This window comes from Aulonocara sp. 'chitande type north' Nkhata Bay, linkage group LG2 (genome assembly GCF_057382095.1).
Source record: "Aulonocara sp. 'chitande type north' Nkhata Bay isolate Kocher_YH1m ecotype deep benthic linkage group LG2, A_spYH_male_GT1.1, whole genome shotgun sequence".
Taxonomy (NCBI): Eukaryota; Metazoa; Chordata; class Actinopteri; order Cichliformes; family Cichlidae; genus Aulonocara; species Aulonocara sp. 'chitande type north' Nkhata Bay.
The window spans coordinates 27,121,181-27,139,624 of NC_141345.1; the positions used below are offsets into that span (position 1 = coordinate 27,121,181).

At 41.4% G+C, this 18,444-nt stretch overlaps 5 protein-coding genes across 32 annotated transcripts in view; all 5 read left to right on the plus strand.

Annotated features, from left to right (window-relative positions):
* LOC147338018 (protocadherin gamma-C5-like) overlaps positions 1-18,444 on the plus strand; it is a 308,494-nt gene that overhangs the window by 167,302 nt on the left and 122,748 nt on the right. For 2 of the 28 annotated variants that reach the window (XM_086314403.1, XM_086314559.1), the window contains exon 1: positions 14,115-16,514. The exons of the other annotated variants lie outside the window; for them this stretch is intronic. In XM_086314403.1, the coding sequence (XP_086170529.1) occupies positions 14,115-16,514 (2,400 nt within the window). Of the gene's footprint in view, positions 1-14,114; positions 16,515-18,444 lie in introns of those variants that run through there. 28 annotated transcript variants of the gene reach the window in all.
* LOC147338032 (protocadherin gamma-A7-like) lies at positions 3-3,529 on the plus strand. Its single transcript, XM_086263177.1, has 3 exons — positions 3-883; positions 2,171-2,939; positions 3,518-3,529. Exons 1-3 carry the CDS (start codon positions 504-506, stop codon positions 3,527-3,529), a joined length of 1,161 nt encoding a protein of 386 aa, XP_086119303.1. The 5' UTR covers positions 3-503.
* Positions 2,947-6,269, plus strand: LOC147338033 (protocadherin gamma-A7-like). Its single transcript, XM_086263189.1, has 2 exons — positions 2,947-4,201; positions 5,489-6,269. The coding sequence occupies exons 1-2, from the start codon at positions 3,831-3,833 to the stop codon at positions 6,267-6,269; spliced, it is 1,152 nt and encodes a 383-aa protein (XP_086119315.1). The 5' UTR covers positions 2,947-3,830.
* Positions 6,641-9,716, plus strand: LOC147338034 (protocadherin gamma-A2-like). The gene has a single exon (XM_086263215.1). The coding sequence runs from the start codon at positions 7,314-7,316 to the stop codon at positions 9,714-9,716; it is 2,403 nt and encodes an 800-aa protein (XP_086119341.1). The 5' UTR covers positions 6,641-7,313.
* LOC147338035 (protocadherin beta-16-like) lies at positions 10,706-13,105 on the plus strand. The gene has a single exon (XM_086263251.1). The coding sequence runs from the start codon at positions 10,706-10,708 to the stop codon at positions 13,103-13,105; it is 2,400 nt and encodes a 799-aa protein (XP_086119377.1).

Consider the following 18,444-nt stretch of genomic DNA (forward strand, 5'->3'; position numbering starts at 1 on the left):
GCTCAACTGCTTGAAGGTTCACACTCCCCTTTTAACGTGCTGCTTAATTCACTTTGAAAAGGGGAGCAAGATCTATTGTTTTAATTTAAGTAGTTATTGTTATATTTTAAAACAACTGTCTCACTGGTATTTCTGCATAAGACTTTATTGCATTGTAGTTAAAAGACAGATGTGTGATTTCTGCTTTACATTTTTTAATCAGCAAAGTGCTTTGAAAGCACTTTTTTCCTTTTCGTGTTTGTGATATTCGTGTATTTGGACAGTAAGGGACGCTGTTGGTCAGAGAAACTAGTATTCAGCGCTGATTTGGTGGAGGCAGAGGCTTCCTTTTTCCCGTTTGCTGAGGATCGAAAATAAACGGTGGGCTTCGCATTCAGAGCTGCAGTCACAAATCCGTTAAGAGCAAGGACTTAAAAATCAAAGGATACTGGATATAACAGCCTTTGTTCTTTGTGGATCGTTTACAAAAGGATTTTGTGCAATTTTCGTTTTTTGTGTGTGCAATGGCGTTTAAAAACTCGCCTCGGTCGTGTGTAAAATGGCGTTTGAATTTCAGGTCAGTATGGCCCTTTCTGCTGTTTCTGGGCTGTCTCAGTCACATCGTGTTTGGACAAATCAGGTATACAATCCCAGAGGAGCTGAAAAGGGGCTCTCTTATTGGAAATGTAGCTCAAGATCTCGGTCTGGATGTGCAAAGGCTTCGTTCTGGCCGTGCCCGTATTGTGACCAGACAAAGCATCCAGTTCACGGAGCTGAAAACAGACAAAGGCATTTTAGTCGTGAACGAGAGGATAGACCGAGAGCAGCTTTGTGGAGACGTAACACCATGTAGCTTCAGCTTTGAGGTTATTTTAGAAAATCCCATGGATCTGCACCGAGTAACAGTAGAGATAACTGACATAAACGACAACTCTCCGACATTTAGGAAGGAAGAAATGAAATTTGAAATTAGCGAGTCTGCGACACTGGGATCGCGATTTTTATTGGCCAGCGCCGAGGACGCAGATGTGGGCAGTAATGGTCTACAAAAATACATATTAAACACAAATGACATGTTTGATCTGAAACAACACTCAAGTCCAGATGGTAGAAAATATGCTGAGATGGTGTTACAAAAACCGTTAGATAGAGAAAGTGAGCCAAAAATATCACTGAAGCTCATCGCTATAGACGGTGGAACTCCGCATAGATCTGGTACTGTAAATATAGATATTACAGTGCTGGATGCTAATGATAACCCTCCAGTGTTCAACCAGTCTCTCTACAGGGCTGCCGTTTTGGAAAATTCATTAAGAGGTACCTACATCACGACAGTGAATGCAAGCGATGCAGACATCGGGTCAAACGGTCTTGTTACATATAGATTTTCAAACATGAAAGAACAGCTGGCTGACATATTTCATTTAGATGAAGCTATGGGAACTATAACACTCGCAGGGCACCTAGATTATGAAAAAGAAAAGAAACACGAAATTATGATTGAAGCTACGGACCAAGGAGGTCTAACAGATTCGAGCAAAGTTCTAATTGAGATTATAGACGTCAATGATAACGCACCAGTTATAAATGTGATGTCATTCTCCAGTCCTGTGCCGGAAGATTCTCCCTCTGGCACCACAGTCGCAATAATAAACGTAATAGATGCAGACTCAGAACAAAATGGTCAAATTAGCTGCGCAACAGACAGCGCTCTCCCGTTTAAAGTGAAATCCACAATAACTAATTACTATGCATTAATAACAGTGTCAGCTTTTGACAGGGAACTTGAACCTGAGTATAACATAACTGTAAGGGCGAGTGACTCAGGAACGCCATCCTTGTCAAGCACAACAGTTTTACGACTGAGAATTTCTGATGTTAATGACAATGCGCCATTATTTGATAAAAACAGCTACCTTGCTTACATTACAGAAAACAATTCCCCGGGAATGTCCATATTTTCGGTCAGCGCACGAGACAGTGACTGGAATCAAAACGCTAGAATATCATATTTTCTCGAAGAAACCCAGATCAGTGGCAATCCAACCTCTTCTTATGTGTCCATTAATGCCGAAACTGGAACTATTCACGCAGTTCGCTCATTTGATTATGAACAACTTAAAGAGCTTACGTTTTTGGTCAGAGCACAGGATGGAGGCTCTCCTCCACTCAGCAGCAATGCGAGTGTAAAAATAATTATCCAGGACCAGAACGACAACCCTCCTCAGGTTCTGTACCCAGTCCAGACTGGTGGCTCTCTGGTGGCTGAAATGGTGCCTCGTTCAGCAGATGTGGGCTATCTGGTGACTAAAGTGGTGGCTGTTGATGTGGACTCTGGACAAAATGCCTGGCTCTCCTATAAACTGCTGAAAGCCACAGACAGGGCGCTGTTTGAAGTGGGCTTACAGAATGGAGAAATCAGAACTATCCGCCAAGTCACTGATAAAGATGCTGTCAAACAAAGACTGACTGTTATAGTGGAGGACAACGGGCAGCCCTCTCGTTCAGCTACAGTCATTGTTAACGTGGCGGTGGCGGACAGCTTCCCTGAAGTGCTGTCGGAGTTCACTGAGTTGACCCACGACAAGGAGTACAATGACAACCTGACTTTTTACTTAGTCTTGGCTCTGGCTGTAGTTTCCTTCCTCTTCATCACGTGTTTAGTGGTTATTATATCAGTCAAAATCTACAGGTGGAGACAGTCTCGCATCCTGTATCACTCCAACCTGCCTGTCATTCCATATTATCCACCACGTTACTCAGACACTTTGGGGACAGGGACTCTTCCACATATGTACAATTACGAGGTGTGCAGGACGACTGACTCCAGAAAAAGTGACTGTAAGTTCGACAGAGCTGGTAGTCAGAACGTGCTGATAATGGACCCCAGTTCTACAGGAACGATGCGGCGGATACAGAGTGAAAAGAGCATCCTGGATGAACCAGACTCTCCTCTAGAGGTTAGTTTTTCCTTTTCAGCGCTTTAGCTTAGTGGCACAGTAAGTTTTCGTTTTCAGCACCATGGACAGTACACTTACTTTCCCTCAGTTGACATAGTTTTTGCATTCACGTGAAGAACTTTAAAAATGATTATCCTATCTATATTCTCAAACAATATCGTGATGTTATATTTTCTATTAACATATTATCAGTATTTTGATTATAATTATTACACTGCCAAGCGAAGTGGGATACACAAATTATGCCGATGTTTTTCCACATTTTAAATGTACTAAATATTATTCATAAATATTTACAGTTTCCTCGTGTTTTTGTTCTTTTGAGGTTTGTCTACTAAATATACCGGCTTTTCCTTGTAATCACTGCTCTTCTTTAACCTTTGTATTTATTTCACTATCTCTTTAAAGTGTTTAGAAGTTTAGAGCTAATTAAAGCTTATTCTTCTAAAGTTGTTATATATCGCCTTTGGTCTCATTTGATATACAGTATGTGTCTTTATGCTACATCTGGTGCTATATATTTCTTCTGTTAATATTATTTGCAACTAATCTATAGTTGAGTTGTTCTGTTCCCGCAGTATGTTGCATAGTTGTTTTTTATGCATTTGCAGTGTATTCGCTTCTCTACTCGGTTTGGACTCTAAGGGACGCTGTTGATCAGGAAAACGTTGTGGTGTTGTTACAGACAGCCGAGAGAAAGAGGAGAGGTCTAAAACCAATCTTTATTCAGAGAGACGTTGGAGAGAGTCGCAGTGAATCTGCCTGTTTAATAGCAATCCAACCGTTTTAACAGTTAAAGGCGCATCGCCATTGAACTGGGATCCAATTTGCTTTTTTTTATGTGTGACCGACTGATCTCAAGTCGTGTTTTGGATTTATTTTAGTAGCAACATGGGGATACAGCAGCAGCTATTCCGAAAACGGCTGATGTGTGAAACAACGACATGGCTTCTCTTCATCTTTGTCTTCATGATTTCCACCATCAGAAGCCAAATCCGTTATTCAGTACCAGAGGAGATGAAGGAAGGTTCTCTTATCGGTAATGTAGCACAAGACCTCGGTTTAGATCTGAGAAGGCTCCGTTCTGGCCGGGCCCGGATCGTGAGCGGAGAAACCAGTCAGTACACAGAGCTGAAGGCAGACAAAGGGATTCTAGTCGTGAAGGAGAGAATTGACCGAGAAGAGCTTTGCGGAGACGTAATGCCATGCAGTTTAAGCTTTGAAATTATTTTAGAAAATCCCATTGAACTGCACAGAGTGACAGTAGAAATATTAGACATAAACGACCATGCACCGACGTTCAAAAGTAACGTGATTAAACTAGAAATTAGTGAATCTGCTACAGTGGGTTCTCATTTTGATTTAGAAAGCGCATATGACCCCGATTCAGGAATTCACAGCTTGCAAAATTATGTTTTGTCCCCTGATAATAATTTTGTCTTAAAGCAGCTCTCTAACGCCGACGGAGTTAGATTCGCTGTAATGATTTTACAGAAGCCTTTAGACAGAGAGTTGAACCCACACCTCTCCTTAAAGCTGATTGCAGTAGACGGAGGAACTCCACGGCGATCTGGTACAGTGAACATAGAGATCACTGTTCTTGATGCCAACGATAATCCTCCTGTTTTTAATCAATCGCTATATAAAGCTACTGTAGCAGAAAATGCGCCAATAGGCACCTATATAACTACAGTGAATGCTTCAGATGCAGACAGTGGTTCAAATGGCTTGGTTTCCTACACGTTTTCTAACGTAAAGGGGAAATCCGCGGAAAAATTTGAAATTGATAGTTCCTCCGGAAAAATTACTGTTGTTGATAACATTGATTTTGAAAAAGACAAGAAGTATGAAATAAGAGTGATCGCCAAAGACCAGGGAGGACTGAGTGATGCAACCAAAGTTGTCGTTGAGGTCCTGGACATAAATGATAATGCGCCTCTTATAAGTATAATGTCATTTTCGAGCATCATTTCAGAGGATGTTTCTCCGGGTACAACTATAGCTGTTTTTAATGTTAAAGATGCAGACTCAGAAAGAAATGGTCATATAACGTGCTCAATAGATTCTAATCTCCCATTTAAAATCCAGTCTTCTTTGACCGATTATTACAATTTGCTCTCAGATGTAGCTTTTGATCGAGAAACAAAACCTGAATACAATATAACAATAACTGCAACCGATTCAGGGTCACCACCCCTTTCTACACAAACAAATTTGCATCTGAAAATTTCTGATGTGAATGATAATGCGCCGCTCTTTACCAAACCTAAATATTCGGCCTATGTCGTTGAAAATAACGTCCCGGGGGGGTCAATATTCACAGTCAGCGCACGAGATCATGATTGGAATCAAAACGCGAGAATCTCATATTTTATAGACGATGCTGAAGTCAGTGGAAGCTCAGTTTCTTCTTTTGTGTCAATAAATTCTGAAACTGGAGTGATACACGCAGTACGCTCGTTTGATTATGAACAAATTAAACAACTTAAATTCAAAGTCAAAGCGCAGGATGGAGGCTCTCCTCCACTCAGCAGCAATGCGTCTGTAATAATATTTATCCAGGACCAGAACGACAACCATCCTCAGGTTCTGTACCCAGTCCAGTCTGGTGGCTCTCTGGTGGCTGAAATGGTGCCTCGTTCAGCAGATGTGGGCTATCTGGTGACTAAAGTGGTGGCTGTTGATGTGGACTCTGGACAGAATGCTTGGCTCTCCTATAAACTGCTGAAAGCCACAGACAGGGCGCTGTTTGAAGTGGGCTTACAGAATGGAGAAATCAGAACTATCCGCCAAGTCACTGATAAAGATGCTGTCAAGCAAAGACTGACTGTTATAGTGGAGGACAACGGGCAGCCCTCTCGTTCAGCTACAGTCATTGTTAACGTGGCGGTGGCGGACAGCTTCCCTGAGGTGCTGTCGGAGTTCACTGAGTTGACCCACGACAAGGAGTACAATGACAACATGACTTTTTACTTAGTCTTGGCTCTGGCTGTAGTTTCCTTCCTCTTCATCACGTGTTTAGTGGTTATTATATCAGTCAAAATCTACAGGTGGAGACAGTCTCGCATCCTGTATCACTCCAACCTGCCTGTCATTCCATATTATCCACCACGTTACTCAGACACTTTGGGGACAGGGACTCTTCCACATGTGTACAATTACGAGGTGTGCAGGACGACTGACTCCAGAAAGAGTGACTGTAAGTTCGGCAGAGCTGGTAGTCAGAACGTGCTGATAATGGACCCCAGTTCTACAGGAACGATGCAGCGGATACAGAGTGAAAAGAGCATCCTGGATGAACCAGACTCTCCTCTAGAGGTGAGGTCCTGAAATACTGACCATAACCTGTGTCTGTGTATTTTAATGGATTCAATTGCGTCATGGTAATTCATCAGATGTTTTCAGAAACATAAGTCGTTGACAGCTCTTTTAATTAAAAGTTAATCGTCCCATTTGAAGTGCTGCTTAATTCGTTATGGGGTAGATGTACATGGAATGTATTGCAATGCACCTGCTGCACTTAGTCCTGCATTTTATAGTCAAATCCTTGTTGCACTTTTTGCATTATAACAGTCTAAAGATTTTTGTGTATTCTTTTTTTCCGTTGATACTTTGTGTGAATCACAATAATAAGCCATTTACTTAATATTTACATAATTTTTGCTATGGACTTTAGAATGAACACTTGAAAACAATAATGTTTTAAACTAATAATTGCTCATGTGGATTTAAGTTTTAAATGTTAAACATGCTTTTTTTGTTGTCTTTCCGTTTTGTGCCAGTAAGTACCACAGAAAGCAAAATTCAGCGCACTTTGTTGGTATTTTGCTTTATTGTCTCTCGTCCTGTTTTGATCTGTTTCAATAGCTGGCTTGCTCTCGTTTCTGTCTGGATATAAAGCAGGAAATCAAAATACCCAAATTTTTCTTCTGCAACACAAATAAGACATTTCACTGTCTTATGGACCAAGTTATTTCTTTCTAGTGTTCACATATCTAACCAAATATAGTAATCAATCGCATGAAACATGAGCCAAAAAAGAATGTCTGTGTATAATAGTTTATGTAGTTCCGTGCATCCGACTCACGGGGACGCTGATGACCAGTGTGCTGAGATTTTAGTGCATATTACAGCAGTACCTTCCCACCACCTCGTTATGTCACAGAGGAAGGAGAATATATCAGAAAGGCACAGTTTGGATGAAGATTTTATCAAAGTCGGAGACACCAGGAATCTATTCAGCATTCATTGGAGTTTTTATTGTTTCTATTTGCTGAAGTTTGTGTCTAAAATCTTTTTTTTGTTTGTTTTTTGTTTTTTTGGATAACGGATTCCACATTTCTTTGTTTGGAAGGGAAACTGTCTGACTGAACAATGACACGGCAAGTCGGATTAATGTTATTTTTCTCGATTCTTTCTCTCTGCATGGTTTTTGGCCAGGTCAGCTACTCAATTCCTGAGGAAATGGCGAAAGGATCTTTGGTCGGTAACATAGCACAAGATTTAGGTTTAGATGTGAAACGACTTAAATCAGGAAGAGCTCGTATATATACAGGAGAAGGTACAGAACACGTCGAGCTCGATAAAGAAAAGGGAGTCCTTCTAATAAAAGAGCGAATAGACAGAGAAGCGCTCTGTGGGCAGACGACGCCCTGCGCTCTTGATTTTCAAATAATTTTGGAGAATCCTATGCAATTTTATAGCATCACTGTTGAGATCACTGACGTTAATGACAATTCTCCAGTTTTTAAAAACAGCAAAATGAAATTTGATATAAGCGAGATGGCTCAAATTGGGTCGAAATTTGTTTTAGAAAAAGCTATTGATGATGACGTGGGCACTAACGGGCTTCAGGGCTATTCGCTTAGTCAAAGTGACATATTCATTCTAAATCCTTATCGGATCGGTAGCAGTAGAAATGTTGAAATGGTTTTAAAGAAGGCTCTCGATCGAGAAAAGCAGGACCGTGTGTCTTTAGTGTTGTCTGCTTTAGATGGTGGTAATCCGCAGCTTTCCGGAACCATTGAAATTATTGTGACCGTTCTGGATGCAAATGACAATGCGCCTGTTTGTTCTCAAGTAGAGTATAAGACAAATGTAAAGGAGGATTCGTCTAAAGGGACTATTCTCACGACCGTGACCGCATCTGATGCCGATGAAGGTCTACATGGGCAGGTGCGATACTCAATTTCTAATGCTCCAAAGGGAGCACTAGAGTTATTCAATATAGACGAAAAAAGTGGGATGTTTACATTAGTGGGAGAACTAGATTACGAAAAATTTCGCCATTTTGAAATAGATGTGCAAGCGTCAGATGAAGGCGGTAACGCTGATGTGTGTAAAGTTCTGATTGAGGTGCTGGACACAAACGATAACCCACCAGCAATTAATATTATGTCAGCGTCTTCCACTGTAGCTGAGGATGTTAAACCGGGCACTGTTCTGACGATGATGAACGTCCAAGATCCAGATTCAAATGAAAATGGCAAAGTCCGATGCTTTTTGGATGACTATGATCACTTTAAAATTATATCAACATCAAATAATTTCTTTACATTAATAACAGACAGTGATTTAGATAGAGAGACAAAGTCTGCGTATAACATCACTGTGACCTGCTCTGATGAGGGACTACCCTCCCTCTCCAAGAGTGTCACTCTCACCTTACTGATCTCAGACGTTAATGATAACGCACCTGTCTTTGAGAGGAGCTCGTATGAGGCCTACATTGTAGAAAACAACACACCAGGTCTCTCTATATTCACAGTCAAAGCCACAGACGCTGACTGGAACCAGAATGCCCGTGTTTCTTACATACTGGAGGACTCCTCCGTTAACGGAGTGCCAGTCTCCTCGTATGTGTCTGTTAGTGCAGATAGTGGAGTCATCCATGCAGTGCGCTCTTTTGACTACGAGCAGATCAAAGATTTCCACTTCCGCGTAAAAGCGCAGGATGGAGGCTCTCCTCCACTCAGCAGCAACGTGACCGTGAAAATAATGATCCAGGACCAGAACGACAACCCCCCTCAGGTTCTGTACCCAGTCCAGACTGGTGGATCTCTGGTGGCTGAAATGGTGCCTCGTTCAGCAGATGTGGGCTATCTGGTGACTAAAGTGGTGGCTGTTGATGTGGACTCTGGACAGAATGCCTGGCTCTCCTATAAACTGCAGAAAGCCACAGACAGGGCGCTGTTTGAAGTGGGCTTACAGAATGGAGAAATCAGAACTATCCGCCAAGTCACTGATAAAGATGCTGTCAAACAAAGACTGACTGTTATAGTGGAGGACAAGGGACAGCCCTCTCGTTCAGCTACAGTCGTTGTTAACGTGGCGGTGGCGGACAGCTTCCCTGAAGTGCTGTCGGAGTTCACTGAGTTGACACATGGCAAGGAGTACAATGACAACCTGACTTTTTACTTGGTCTTGGCTCTGACTGTAGTTTCCTTCCTCTTCATCACGTGTTTAGTGGTTATTATATCAGTCAAAATCTACAGGTGGAGACAGTCTCGCATCCTGTATCACTCCAACCTGCCTGTCATTCCGTATTATCCACCACGTTACTCAGACACTTTGGGAACAGGGACTCTTCCCCATGTGTACAATTACGAGGTGTGCAGGACGACTGACTCCAGAAAGAGTGACTGTAAGTTCGGCAGAGCTGGTAGTCAGAACGTGATGATAATGGACCCCAGTTCTACAGGAACGATGCAGCGGATACAGAGTGAAAAGAGCATCCTGGATGAACCAGACTCTCCGATAGAGGTTAGATGGCTTTAATATATTTTAAGTGTGTGTAAGATGTTTTAAATTCACTAAAAAAATCTCTTTGCTGATAATGACATTTTAGATCTCAAAGGTAGCTGCTATGTTGGATGTGTTAATATACGTTTCAGTTTATGTCACATGTTATCACTGCCTTCGTGCTTAACTTCACAACAAAAAAGAACAACCCTAACAGGTCTTATAAATGACTTTTTTTAAAGGCATATGATGGTAGTCAGTGTGCTTCAGATATCGAGTTCTTTAACTTCAGAACAACGGATAGCAACATTAGTAGTACTGCTTCCTATAGCCTCATTTCCATATGTTAAAAATTCGGTGCGGTGTCCATACTTTAAATACCAGAGTATTTTATCGTCTTCAGTTCCTATTTCTTTATTTGTTCACAATTATCAGTATTTCAGAAAACGCATTAGTTCCCTTCTCATTTTCCTCGTTCAGACAGTTGGCTGACTTGTTTTTTTCAACACTCTATTTTGATAGCTTTAATAACTCAATATCATAGTCTGTGTTACTGCCTATTTTTCCTAATATACTGTTATTGTGATACTCGAAATTAAACACAATAAATTCTCGATTGTTCTTTTTTCAAGTCCAAATGACAGTGTTAAAGATTCTGTAGGCTGATATTACTGAATTTGCACACATTTGACAGTAAGTTGTCCTGCGGATGAATTTTAGATGATATTCTGCAGTTTTATAGTGCGGACTCTTAGGGCCGCTGTTGACCAGAGTGTTGAGGACTGAGACCATGTTTGTAGCAGCACCGCCCATGTAACATCGACATTATAAAGAGGGAACACGACGCACAAAGATCGAGCGATTCTGATCAAGGAGGATAAATACTGAAGAAAGATTTTTATTTTGGAGAGATTTGCTTTCGCTGACCGGAATATACACTTAGGTTTTGACTTTGGAATACATATCTTCTGTTGTGTGGAATATAGGTTGTGAATCCACGTTGGAGTGCGAAATCTGAAAGAACAATGAAACGGCAGGTACTGCTGTTTGTCTCTCTCCTTTCCCTCGGCCCAGTCTTTGGGCAGGTCAGTTACTCGATTCCGGAGGAAATGGCAAGAGGCTCTTTAGTTGGAAATATAGCACAGGATTTAGGTTTAGAAATTAAACGTTTAATATCAGGAAAAGCCAAGATCTATAGCAGAAATAGCGACCAATTCATCGAGCTGAACAGAGAAAGAGGAGTCCTCCTCATCAAGGAGAGAATAGACAGAGAGGCACTGTGCACAGAGAAAGCGCTTTGTGCTTTGGATTTTCAGATCCTTTTGGAGAATCCGATGGAATTTTATACGGTTACAGTCCAGATCATAGATATTAATGATAATGCACCAACCTTTGAAAAAAGCGAAATGAATTTCAAAATTAGCGAATCAGCCGCAACAGGAGCAAAATTCGACCTGGAACGGGCTGTGGATCTGGATGTTGGTATTAATGATCTCCAGAAATACGAACTAAAACCAACTGAAAATTTTGGTCTAAAACTGCACAGTAACCCTGATGGACACAAAAACGTTGAGATGGTACTGCTGAAACCTTTAGACAGAGAGAAACAAGAGCAGATCTCTCTCGTGTTAACAGCTGTAGATGGAGGACAGCCACAGATGTCTGGAACAATGCAGATTCTCATTACAGTTTTAGACGTTAATGATAATGCGCCGGTTTTTACACAGAAAACATACAAAGCTACAGTCACTGAGAATTCACCTAAAGAAACAGTCGTTGCTACTGTTACAGCGTCAGACGCTGATCAAGGCTCTAACAGTAAAATAACATATTCAATCACAAATACCTTAGACAATGTCCGGAAAATGTTTTATGTAAATGAGGAAAACGGGCAAGTTTCATTAATTGAAACCATTGACTTTGAAAAGTCAAAACGTTTTCAAATAAATCTCCGTGCTAATGACGATGGAGGACTAACAGACTCATGTAAGCTGATTGTTGATGTTCTCGATGTAAACGACAATAAACCTGAAATCAACATAATGTCCAAATCAACTGTGATTTCAGAGGACGCTAAACTCAATATGGTCGTTACGATGATTAATACTGAGGATTTAGATTCCGGAGACAACGGGAACGTGAAATGCTTTATCAGCGACAATGTACCATTCATTTTAAAATTGACAAGAAATGATTTCTTTAATTTAATAACAGACAGTGATTTAGACAGAGAGAGATCCTCTGAGTATAACATCACTGTAACCTGCTCTGATGAGGGAGTGCCCTCCCTCTCCAGCAGCGTCACTCTCACCTTACAGATCTCAGACGTTAATGATAACGCACCTGTCTTTGAGAGAAGCTCATATGAGGCCTACATTGTAGAAAACAACACGCCAGGTCTCTCTATATTTACAGTCAAAGCCTCAGACGCTGACTGGAACCAGAATGCCCGTGTTTCTTACATACTGGAGGACTCCTCCGTCAACGGAGTGCCAGTCTCCTCATATGTGTCCGTTAGTACTGATAGTGGAGTCATCCATGCAGTGCGCTCTTTTGACTACGAGCAGATCAAAGATTTCCACTTCCGCGTAAAAGCGCAGGATGGAGGCTCTCCTCCACTCAGCAGCAACGTGACCGTGAAAATAATGATCCAGGACCAGAACGACAACCCCCCTCAGGTTCTGTACCCAGTCCAGTCTGGTGGCTCTCTGGTGGCTGAAATGGTGCCTCGTTCAGCAGATGTGGGCTATCTGGTGACTAAAGTGGTGGCTGTTGATGTGGACTCTGGACAGAATGCCTGGCTCTCCTATAAACTGCAGAAAGCCACAGACAGGGCGCTGTTTGAAGTGGGCTTACAGAATGGAGAAATCAGAACTATCCGCCAAGTCACTGATAAAGATGCTGTCAAACAAAGACTGACTGTTATAGTGGAGGACAACGGGCAGCCCTCTCGTTCAGCTACAGTCATTGTTAACGTGGCAGTGGCGGACAGCTTCCCTGAAGTGCTGTCGGAGTTCACTGAGTTGACACACGACAAGGAGTACAATGACAACCTGACTTTTTACTTAGTCTTGGCTCTGGCTGTAGTTTCCTTCCTCTTCATCACGTGTTTAGTGGTTATTATATCAGTCAAAATCTACAGGTGGAGACAGTCTCGCATCCTGTATCACTCCAACCTGCCTGTCATTCCATATTATCCACCACGTTACTCAGACACTTTGGGCACAGGGACTCTGCCACATGTGTACAATTACGAGGTGTGCAGGACGACTGACTCCAGAAAGAGTGACTGTAAGTTCGGCAGAGCTGGTAGTCAGAACGTGCTGATAATGGACCCCAGTTCTACAGGAACGATGCAGCGGATACAGAGTGAAAAGAGCATCCTGGATGAACCAGACTCTCCTCTAGAGGTTAGTCTTCCATAAACCACAATATTATAGTAATCAATATTCATGTATTAAATATGAACCTCTGTGGGGGGCTTTTTAATGTTCATTGGTGAGGGTTCGCCAACTCTTAAAAGCCCAGGTTTCGTGTATTTTGTTTTTAGTTTTCTATGTTTTACCTCTCCGTGCCTATATAATATTATGTATATAATACAAAAATCAGTCATGAGCAAGGAGGGGGGGTGATCTTTTTCCTGTTTTCTGGTGGGAGCTGTCCATATTCAGCACTACGAACAGCTCCTCTTTCCGCACTGAAAAAAATGGATTGGATTTACTTATTTTAGTAGTGGACATTGGTTGCACACCGATGTTTTGCTCTGGCAGCAACTTAAACAATTGAGTTAAATTAACAGTTCACTTTAAAACATGACTCAATTGTTTTAAAAACACCCAAGATGCTTACATAAAACGTGTCTCCTTTTTTCAGTGCATTAATTACAATGACACATCAGGGCAGTTCATGGCATATAAAAAGGCGTTGACGCAATGTAGTTCAACAATTTGAAGCAGCTGAGTTTATCACCTTACTATATTTTTTTCTTTTAAACGAAATTATTATTATTATCTTTATTATTGTTGTTGTTCTTGTTGTTGTTGTTGTTATGAAAGAAGCAAGCGTTGATCATTTAAAGAAATGTAATCATTTTAAAATAGAACCCACTTGTTCTCATTTTCAATCCTTCATAATATTCTGTAGTTCAGGAAGATGAACTGTTAGGGCCGCTGTTGACCATCCTTTGTTATATAGGAAAAGAAATCAGCAGTGCCATCCCCATCCTTTACAATACAGAACGAGAGAAAGACACAATGAGCAGTACAGGACACGAAGATCAGCGTATTAAGCGTCAGTTTGGACTGGAGCTGTTATTTTAAAGTTGCAATTTTCGATTTGAAAAGTGGCTACATACAACATGATGATATAAACAGGATTACTTTTCAAGTGGAATCCATTTTTACGGCAATATTACACGGCTTATTTTACTGCAACATGGCGGTTAGAACAATGCAACGGCAAGTGCTGCTTTTCACCTTGTTTTTCTGTTTCTGCTCAGTGACTGGGCAGGTCAGTTACTCCATTCCAGAGGAAATGTCGAAAGGCTCTTTTGTGGGTGATATTGCACACGATTTTGGTTTGGATGTAAAAAGGCTGAAATCAGGGAAAGCTCGGATTTATACCGGAGACAGCGCAGAGTACATCGAGTTGAACAGAGAAAGAGGAGTCCTCCTCGTCAAAGACAGAATAGACAGAGAGCTAATCTGTGCGCAGACGGCGCCTTGTGCTTTACACTTCCAGGTTATTTTAGAGAATCCGATGGAATTTTATAGCATTACCGTGGAAGTGACAGATGTTAATGACAACGCCCCAATTTTCAAAAGAGGTGAGATGAAATTCAAAATAAGTGAATCAGTTAATACAGGAACTGTGTTTATGCTCGAACAAGCAATAGATCTCGATGTGGGTGTAAACGGCCTTCAAAGTTATCTGTTAAAGCCCACTGATAACTTCGTTTTGAAGGTGCAGAATCAAGCGGATGGAAGTAAGCTGGTAGAAATGGTTTTGCAGAAACCTTTAGATCGAGAAAAACAGGATCATTTGTCGCTTGTTTTGACTGCAGTAGACGGCGGTGAACCGCAGCTCTCCGGGGCAGTTCAGATCAACGTAAATGTGCTTGATAGTAATGATAATGCTCCAGTTTTTCCTCAAAAAATATACAAGTCAACCTTAAAAGAAAATTCGCCCGAAGGAACTGTTCTGATTACAGTTAGTGCTTCTGATTTAGACGACGGATCCAATGGAAAGATATCATATACAATATTAAACTCCGTGGACGATGCTTCGGAAAAGTTTGACGTGAACCGAGAAACTGGTGAAATTACACTGGTTGGAAACACCGACTTTGAAAAGAAGCGACAATATCAAATACATGTTCAAGCCAGTGATGAAGGAGGATTGGCCGATACCAGTAAACTTGTTGTAGAAATACTTGATACAAATGATAATGTACCTGCTATAAATGTCATGTCAAAGTCTAACATAATAGCAGAAGACATTACACTTGGCACTGTTGTGACAATCATAAATATCCAAGATCCAGACTCAGGCGAAAATGGAAACGTTCAATGTAATATTAACAAGAATATTCCATTTTTAGTTTCTTCCACATCAAATAACTTTTTCAGTATAGTAACAGACAGTGATTTAGACAGAGAGAGAGCCTCTGAGTACAACATCACTGTAACCTGCTCTGATGAGGGAGTGCCCTCCCTCTCCAGCAGCGTCACTCTCACCTTACAGATCTCAGACGTTAATGATAACGCACCTGTCTTTGAGAGGAGCTCATATGAGGCCTACATTATAGAAAACAACACACCAGGTCTCTCTATATTTACAGTCAAAGCCTCAGATGCTGACTGGAACCAGAATGCCCGTGTTTCTTATATACTGGAGGACTCCTCCGTTAACGGAGTGCCAGTCTCCTCGTATGTGTCCGTTAGTGCTGATAGTGGAGTCATCCATGCAGTGCGCTCTTTTGATTACGAGCAGATCAAAGATTTCCACTTCCGCGTAAAAGCGCAGGATGGAGGCTCTCCTCCACTCAGCAGCAACGTGACCGTGAAAATAATGATCCAGGACCAGAACGACAACCCCCCTCAGGTTCTGTACCCAGTCCAGACTGGTGGCTCTCTGGTGGCTGAAATGGTGCCTCGTTCAGCAGATTTGGGCTATCTGGTGACTAAAGTGGTGGCTGTTGATGTGGACTCTGGACAGAATGCCTGGCTCTCCTATAAACTGCAGAAAGCCACAGACAGGGCGCTGTTTGAAGTGGGCTTACAGAATGGAGAAATCAGAACTATCCGTCAAGTCACTGATAAAGATGCTGTCAAACAAAGACTGACTGTTATAGTGGAGGACAACGGACAGCCCTCTCGTTCAGCTACAGTCATTGTCAACGTGGCGGTGGCGGACAGCTTCCCTGAGGTTCTGTCGGAGTTCACTGAGTTGACGCACGACAAGGAGTACAATGACAACCTGACTTTTTACTTAGTCTTGGCTCTGGCTATAGTTTCCTTCCTCTTCATCACGTGTTTAGTGGTTATTATATCAGTCAAAATCTACAGGTGGAGACAGTCTCGCATCCTGTATCATTCCAACCTGCCTGTCATTCCATATTATCCACCACGTTACTCAGACACTTTGGGCACAGGGACTCTTCCACATGTGTACAATTACGAGGTGTGCAGGACGACTGACTCCAGAAAGAGTGACTGTAAGTTCGGCAGAGCTGGTAGTCAGAATGTGCTGATAATGGACCCCAGTTCTACAGGAACAATGCAGCGGATACAGAGTGAAAAGAGCATCCTGGATGAACCAGACTCTCCGATAGAGGTTAGACCACTTTAATATGGTGTCAGTGTATTTATTACATTTTAAATAATGCTGAAATCTGTTTGTTTTGAGAGAAGTTTTCCATTGTGGGACTAGAGTCTTATATTGAATTTGTTGGTAAATATCTTATGTTTTACTTAATCTTTACTTAACATAAAATAAAAATAAATAAATACAATTTTATTTTTATAGCACCTTTCAAAACAGAATCACAAATTGCTGCACATAAGATAGCAAATCATAAAAAGGTAAAACAGACAATATAAAACAGGGAGAAATTAACCAAAAGCAGTTTTAAAAAGGTGAGCTTTGAGTTGTTTTTTAAAAGCAGCTACTGAGTCCAGAGTTCTTAAGGTTTGGGGGAGAGAGTTTCAAAGTCTAGGGGCCACAATGGCAAAAGCTCTATCACCCTTAGTTCTCATTTTAGTATGTTTTATATCAAGTAAGCCCTGATCAGATGACCTCAGGGACCTGCTAGGGCCATAGGGCTGTAGCAGATCAGAGATGTAGGCTGGTGCCAATCCGTACAAAGCTCTAAAAGTCAAGACCAGGATCTTAAATCGGACTCTAAATTCAACAGGAAGCCAGTGTAGCTGAGATAGCAACAGTGTCATGTGTGAATGCTTAGAGGATTTTGTCCAAAGCCTAGCTGCACCATTTTGCACAACCTGCAGACGGTCCAGAGAACCTTTGCTTAGACACATAAACAGTGAGCTACAATAGTCCAAGCATGAGGAAATAAATGCATGTATAGCAATCTCCAGTTCAGAGTGAGATAAAATAGGGCATAACTTAGCCAAATTTCTTAAATGATAAAAACAAGACTGAACCAGAAATTTAACATGACCATCCAATGTGAGAGTCGAGTCAAAGGTGACACCTAAATTCCTGACAGAGTATTTAACATAAACTGAGAGAGGACCAGGGGTTTCACTATCTGGGATAAAAATCTGTCAGGAGCACATACAAGGACTTGAGTTTTCCCCTCGTTGAGTTGGAGGAAATTTGCAGCCACCCAACGTTTCATCAAATCTAAGCAGTCATTCAGAAGCTGAAGCATAGATAAATCACGGGGCTTAAAAGAAATGTACAACTGAATATCTTCAGCATAACAGTGATAAGAAATGTCCTCAAAAGAGCCGATAGCCGAGAGAAGATGTATTAAAAACAATAAAGGCCCCAAAACCAAACCTTGAGGGACACCATAAGTAAGGGATGTAGAGGATGACCTAAACTCGGAGACCACCACAGAAAAGGATCGGTGATGTAGATATGAGCAGAACCACTCTAAGGCAGTTCCAGATAGACCAACCCAATGTTTTAACCGTTCAAGGAGAATGTGGTGGTCAATTGTGTCAAACGCCAACGTGAGGTCCAGCATGAGTAGAACACAGCATTTTCCTGCATCATTACTCATCAAAATGTCACTAGAGACCCTAAGAAGGGCTGTTTCCATGGAGTGACCTCTACGAAAGCCGGACTGAAACTTATCGCAAATGCTATGTTTGTCCAGACCCGCTATAAGTTACTTAGCCACAACCTTTTCTAGAAACTTAGCGATTAACGGTAATTTAGAAATTGGTCTGTAACTGTTCCAAAGAGAGAGGTCTAGCTGAGGTTTTTTTAAAAGTAGGAGAATAGCAGTATTTTTAAAATAAACCGGAACTATGCCAGTGAAGAGTTGATTAAAGTGAGCACACATAGACCAATAGACTGAAAGACATTTTTGAATAATAATGCAGGTACAACGTCAAGTGAACAGGAGGATGCTTTCACTGAATTCACTAGTTTTACCAGCTCAGGTAGTGAAACAGAAGAGAAAGTATCCAAGATGACGGCCAAGATGGGGTGGAGATAGACATAACAGGTGCTGAATGTGAAAAAATTATTCTCACGTTATTAATTTTTGCAAGCAGAAAAGAAAGAAAAT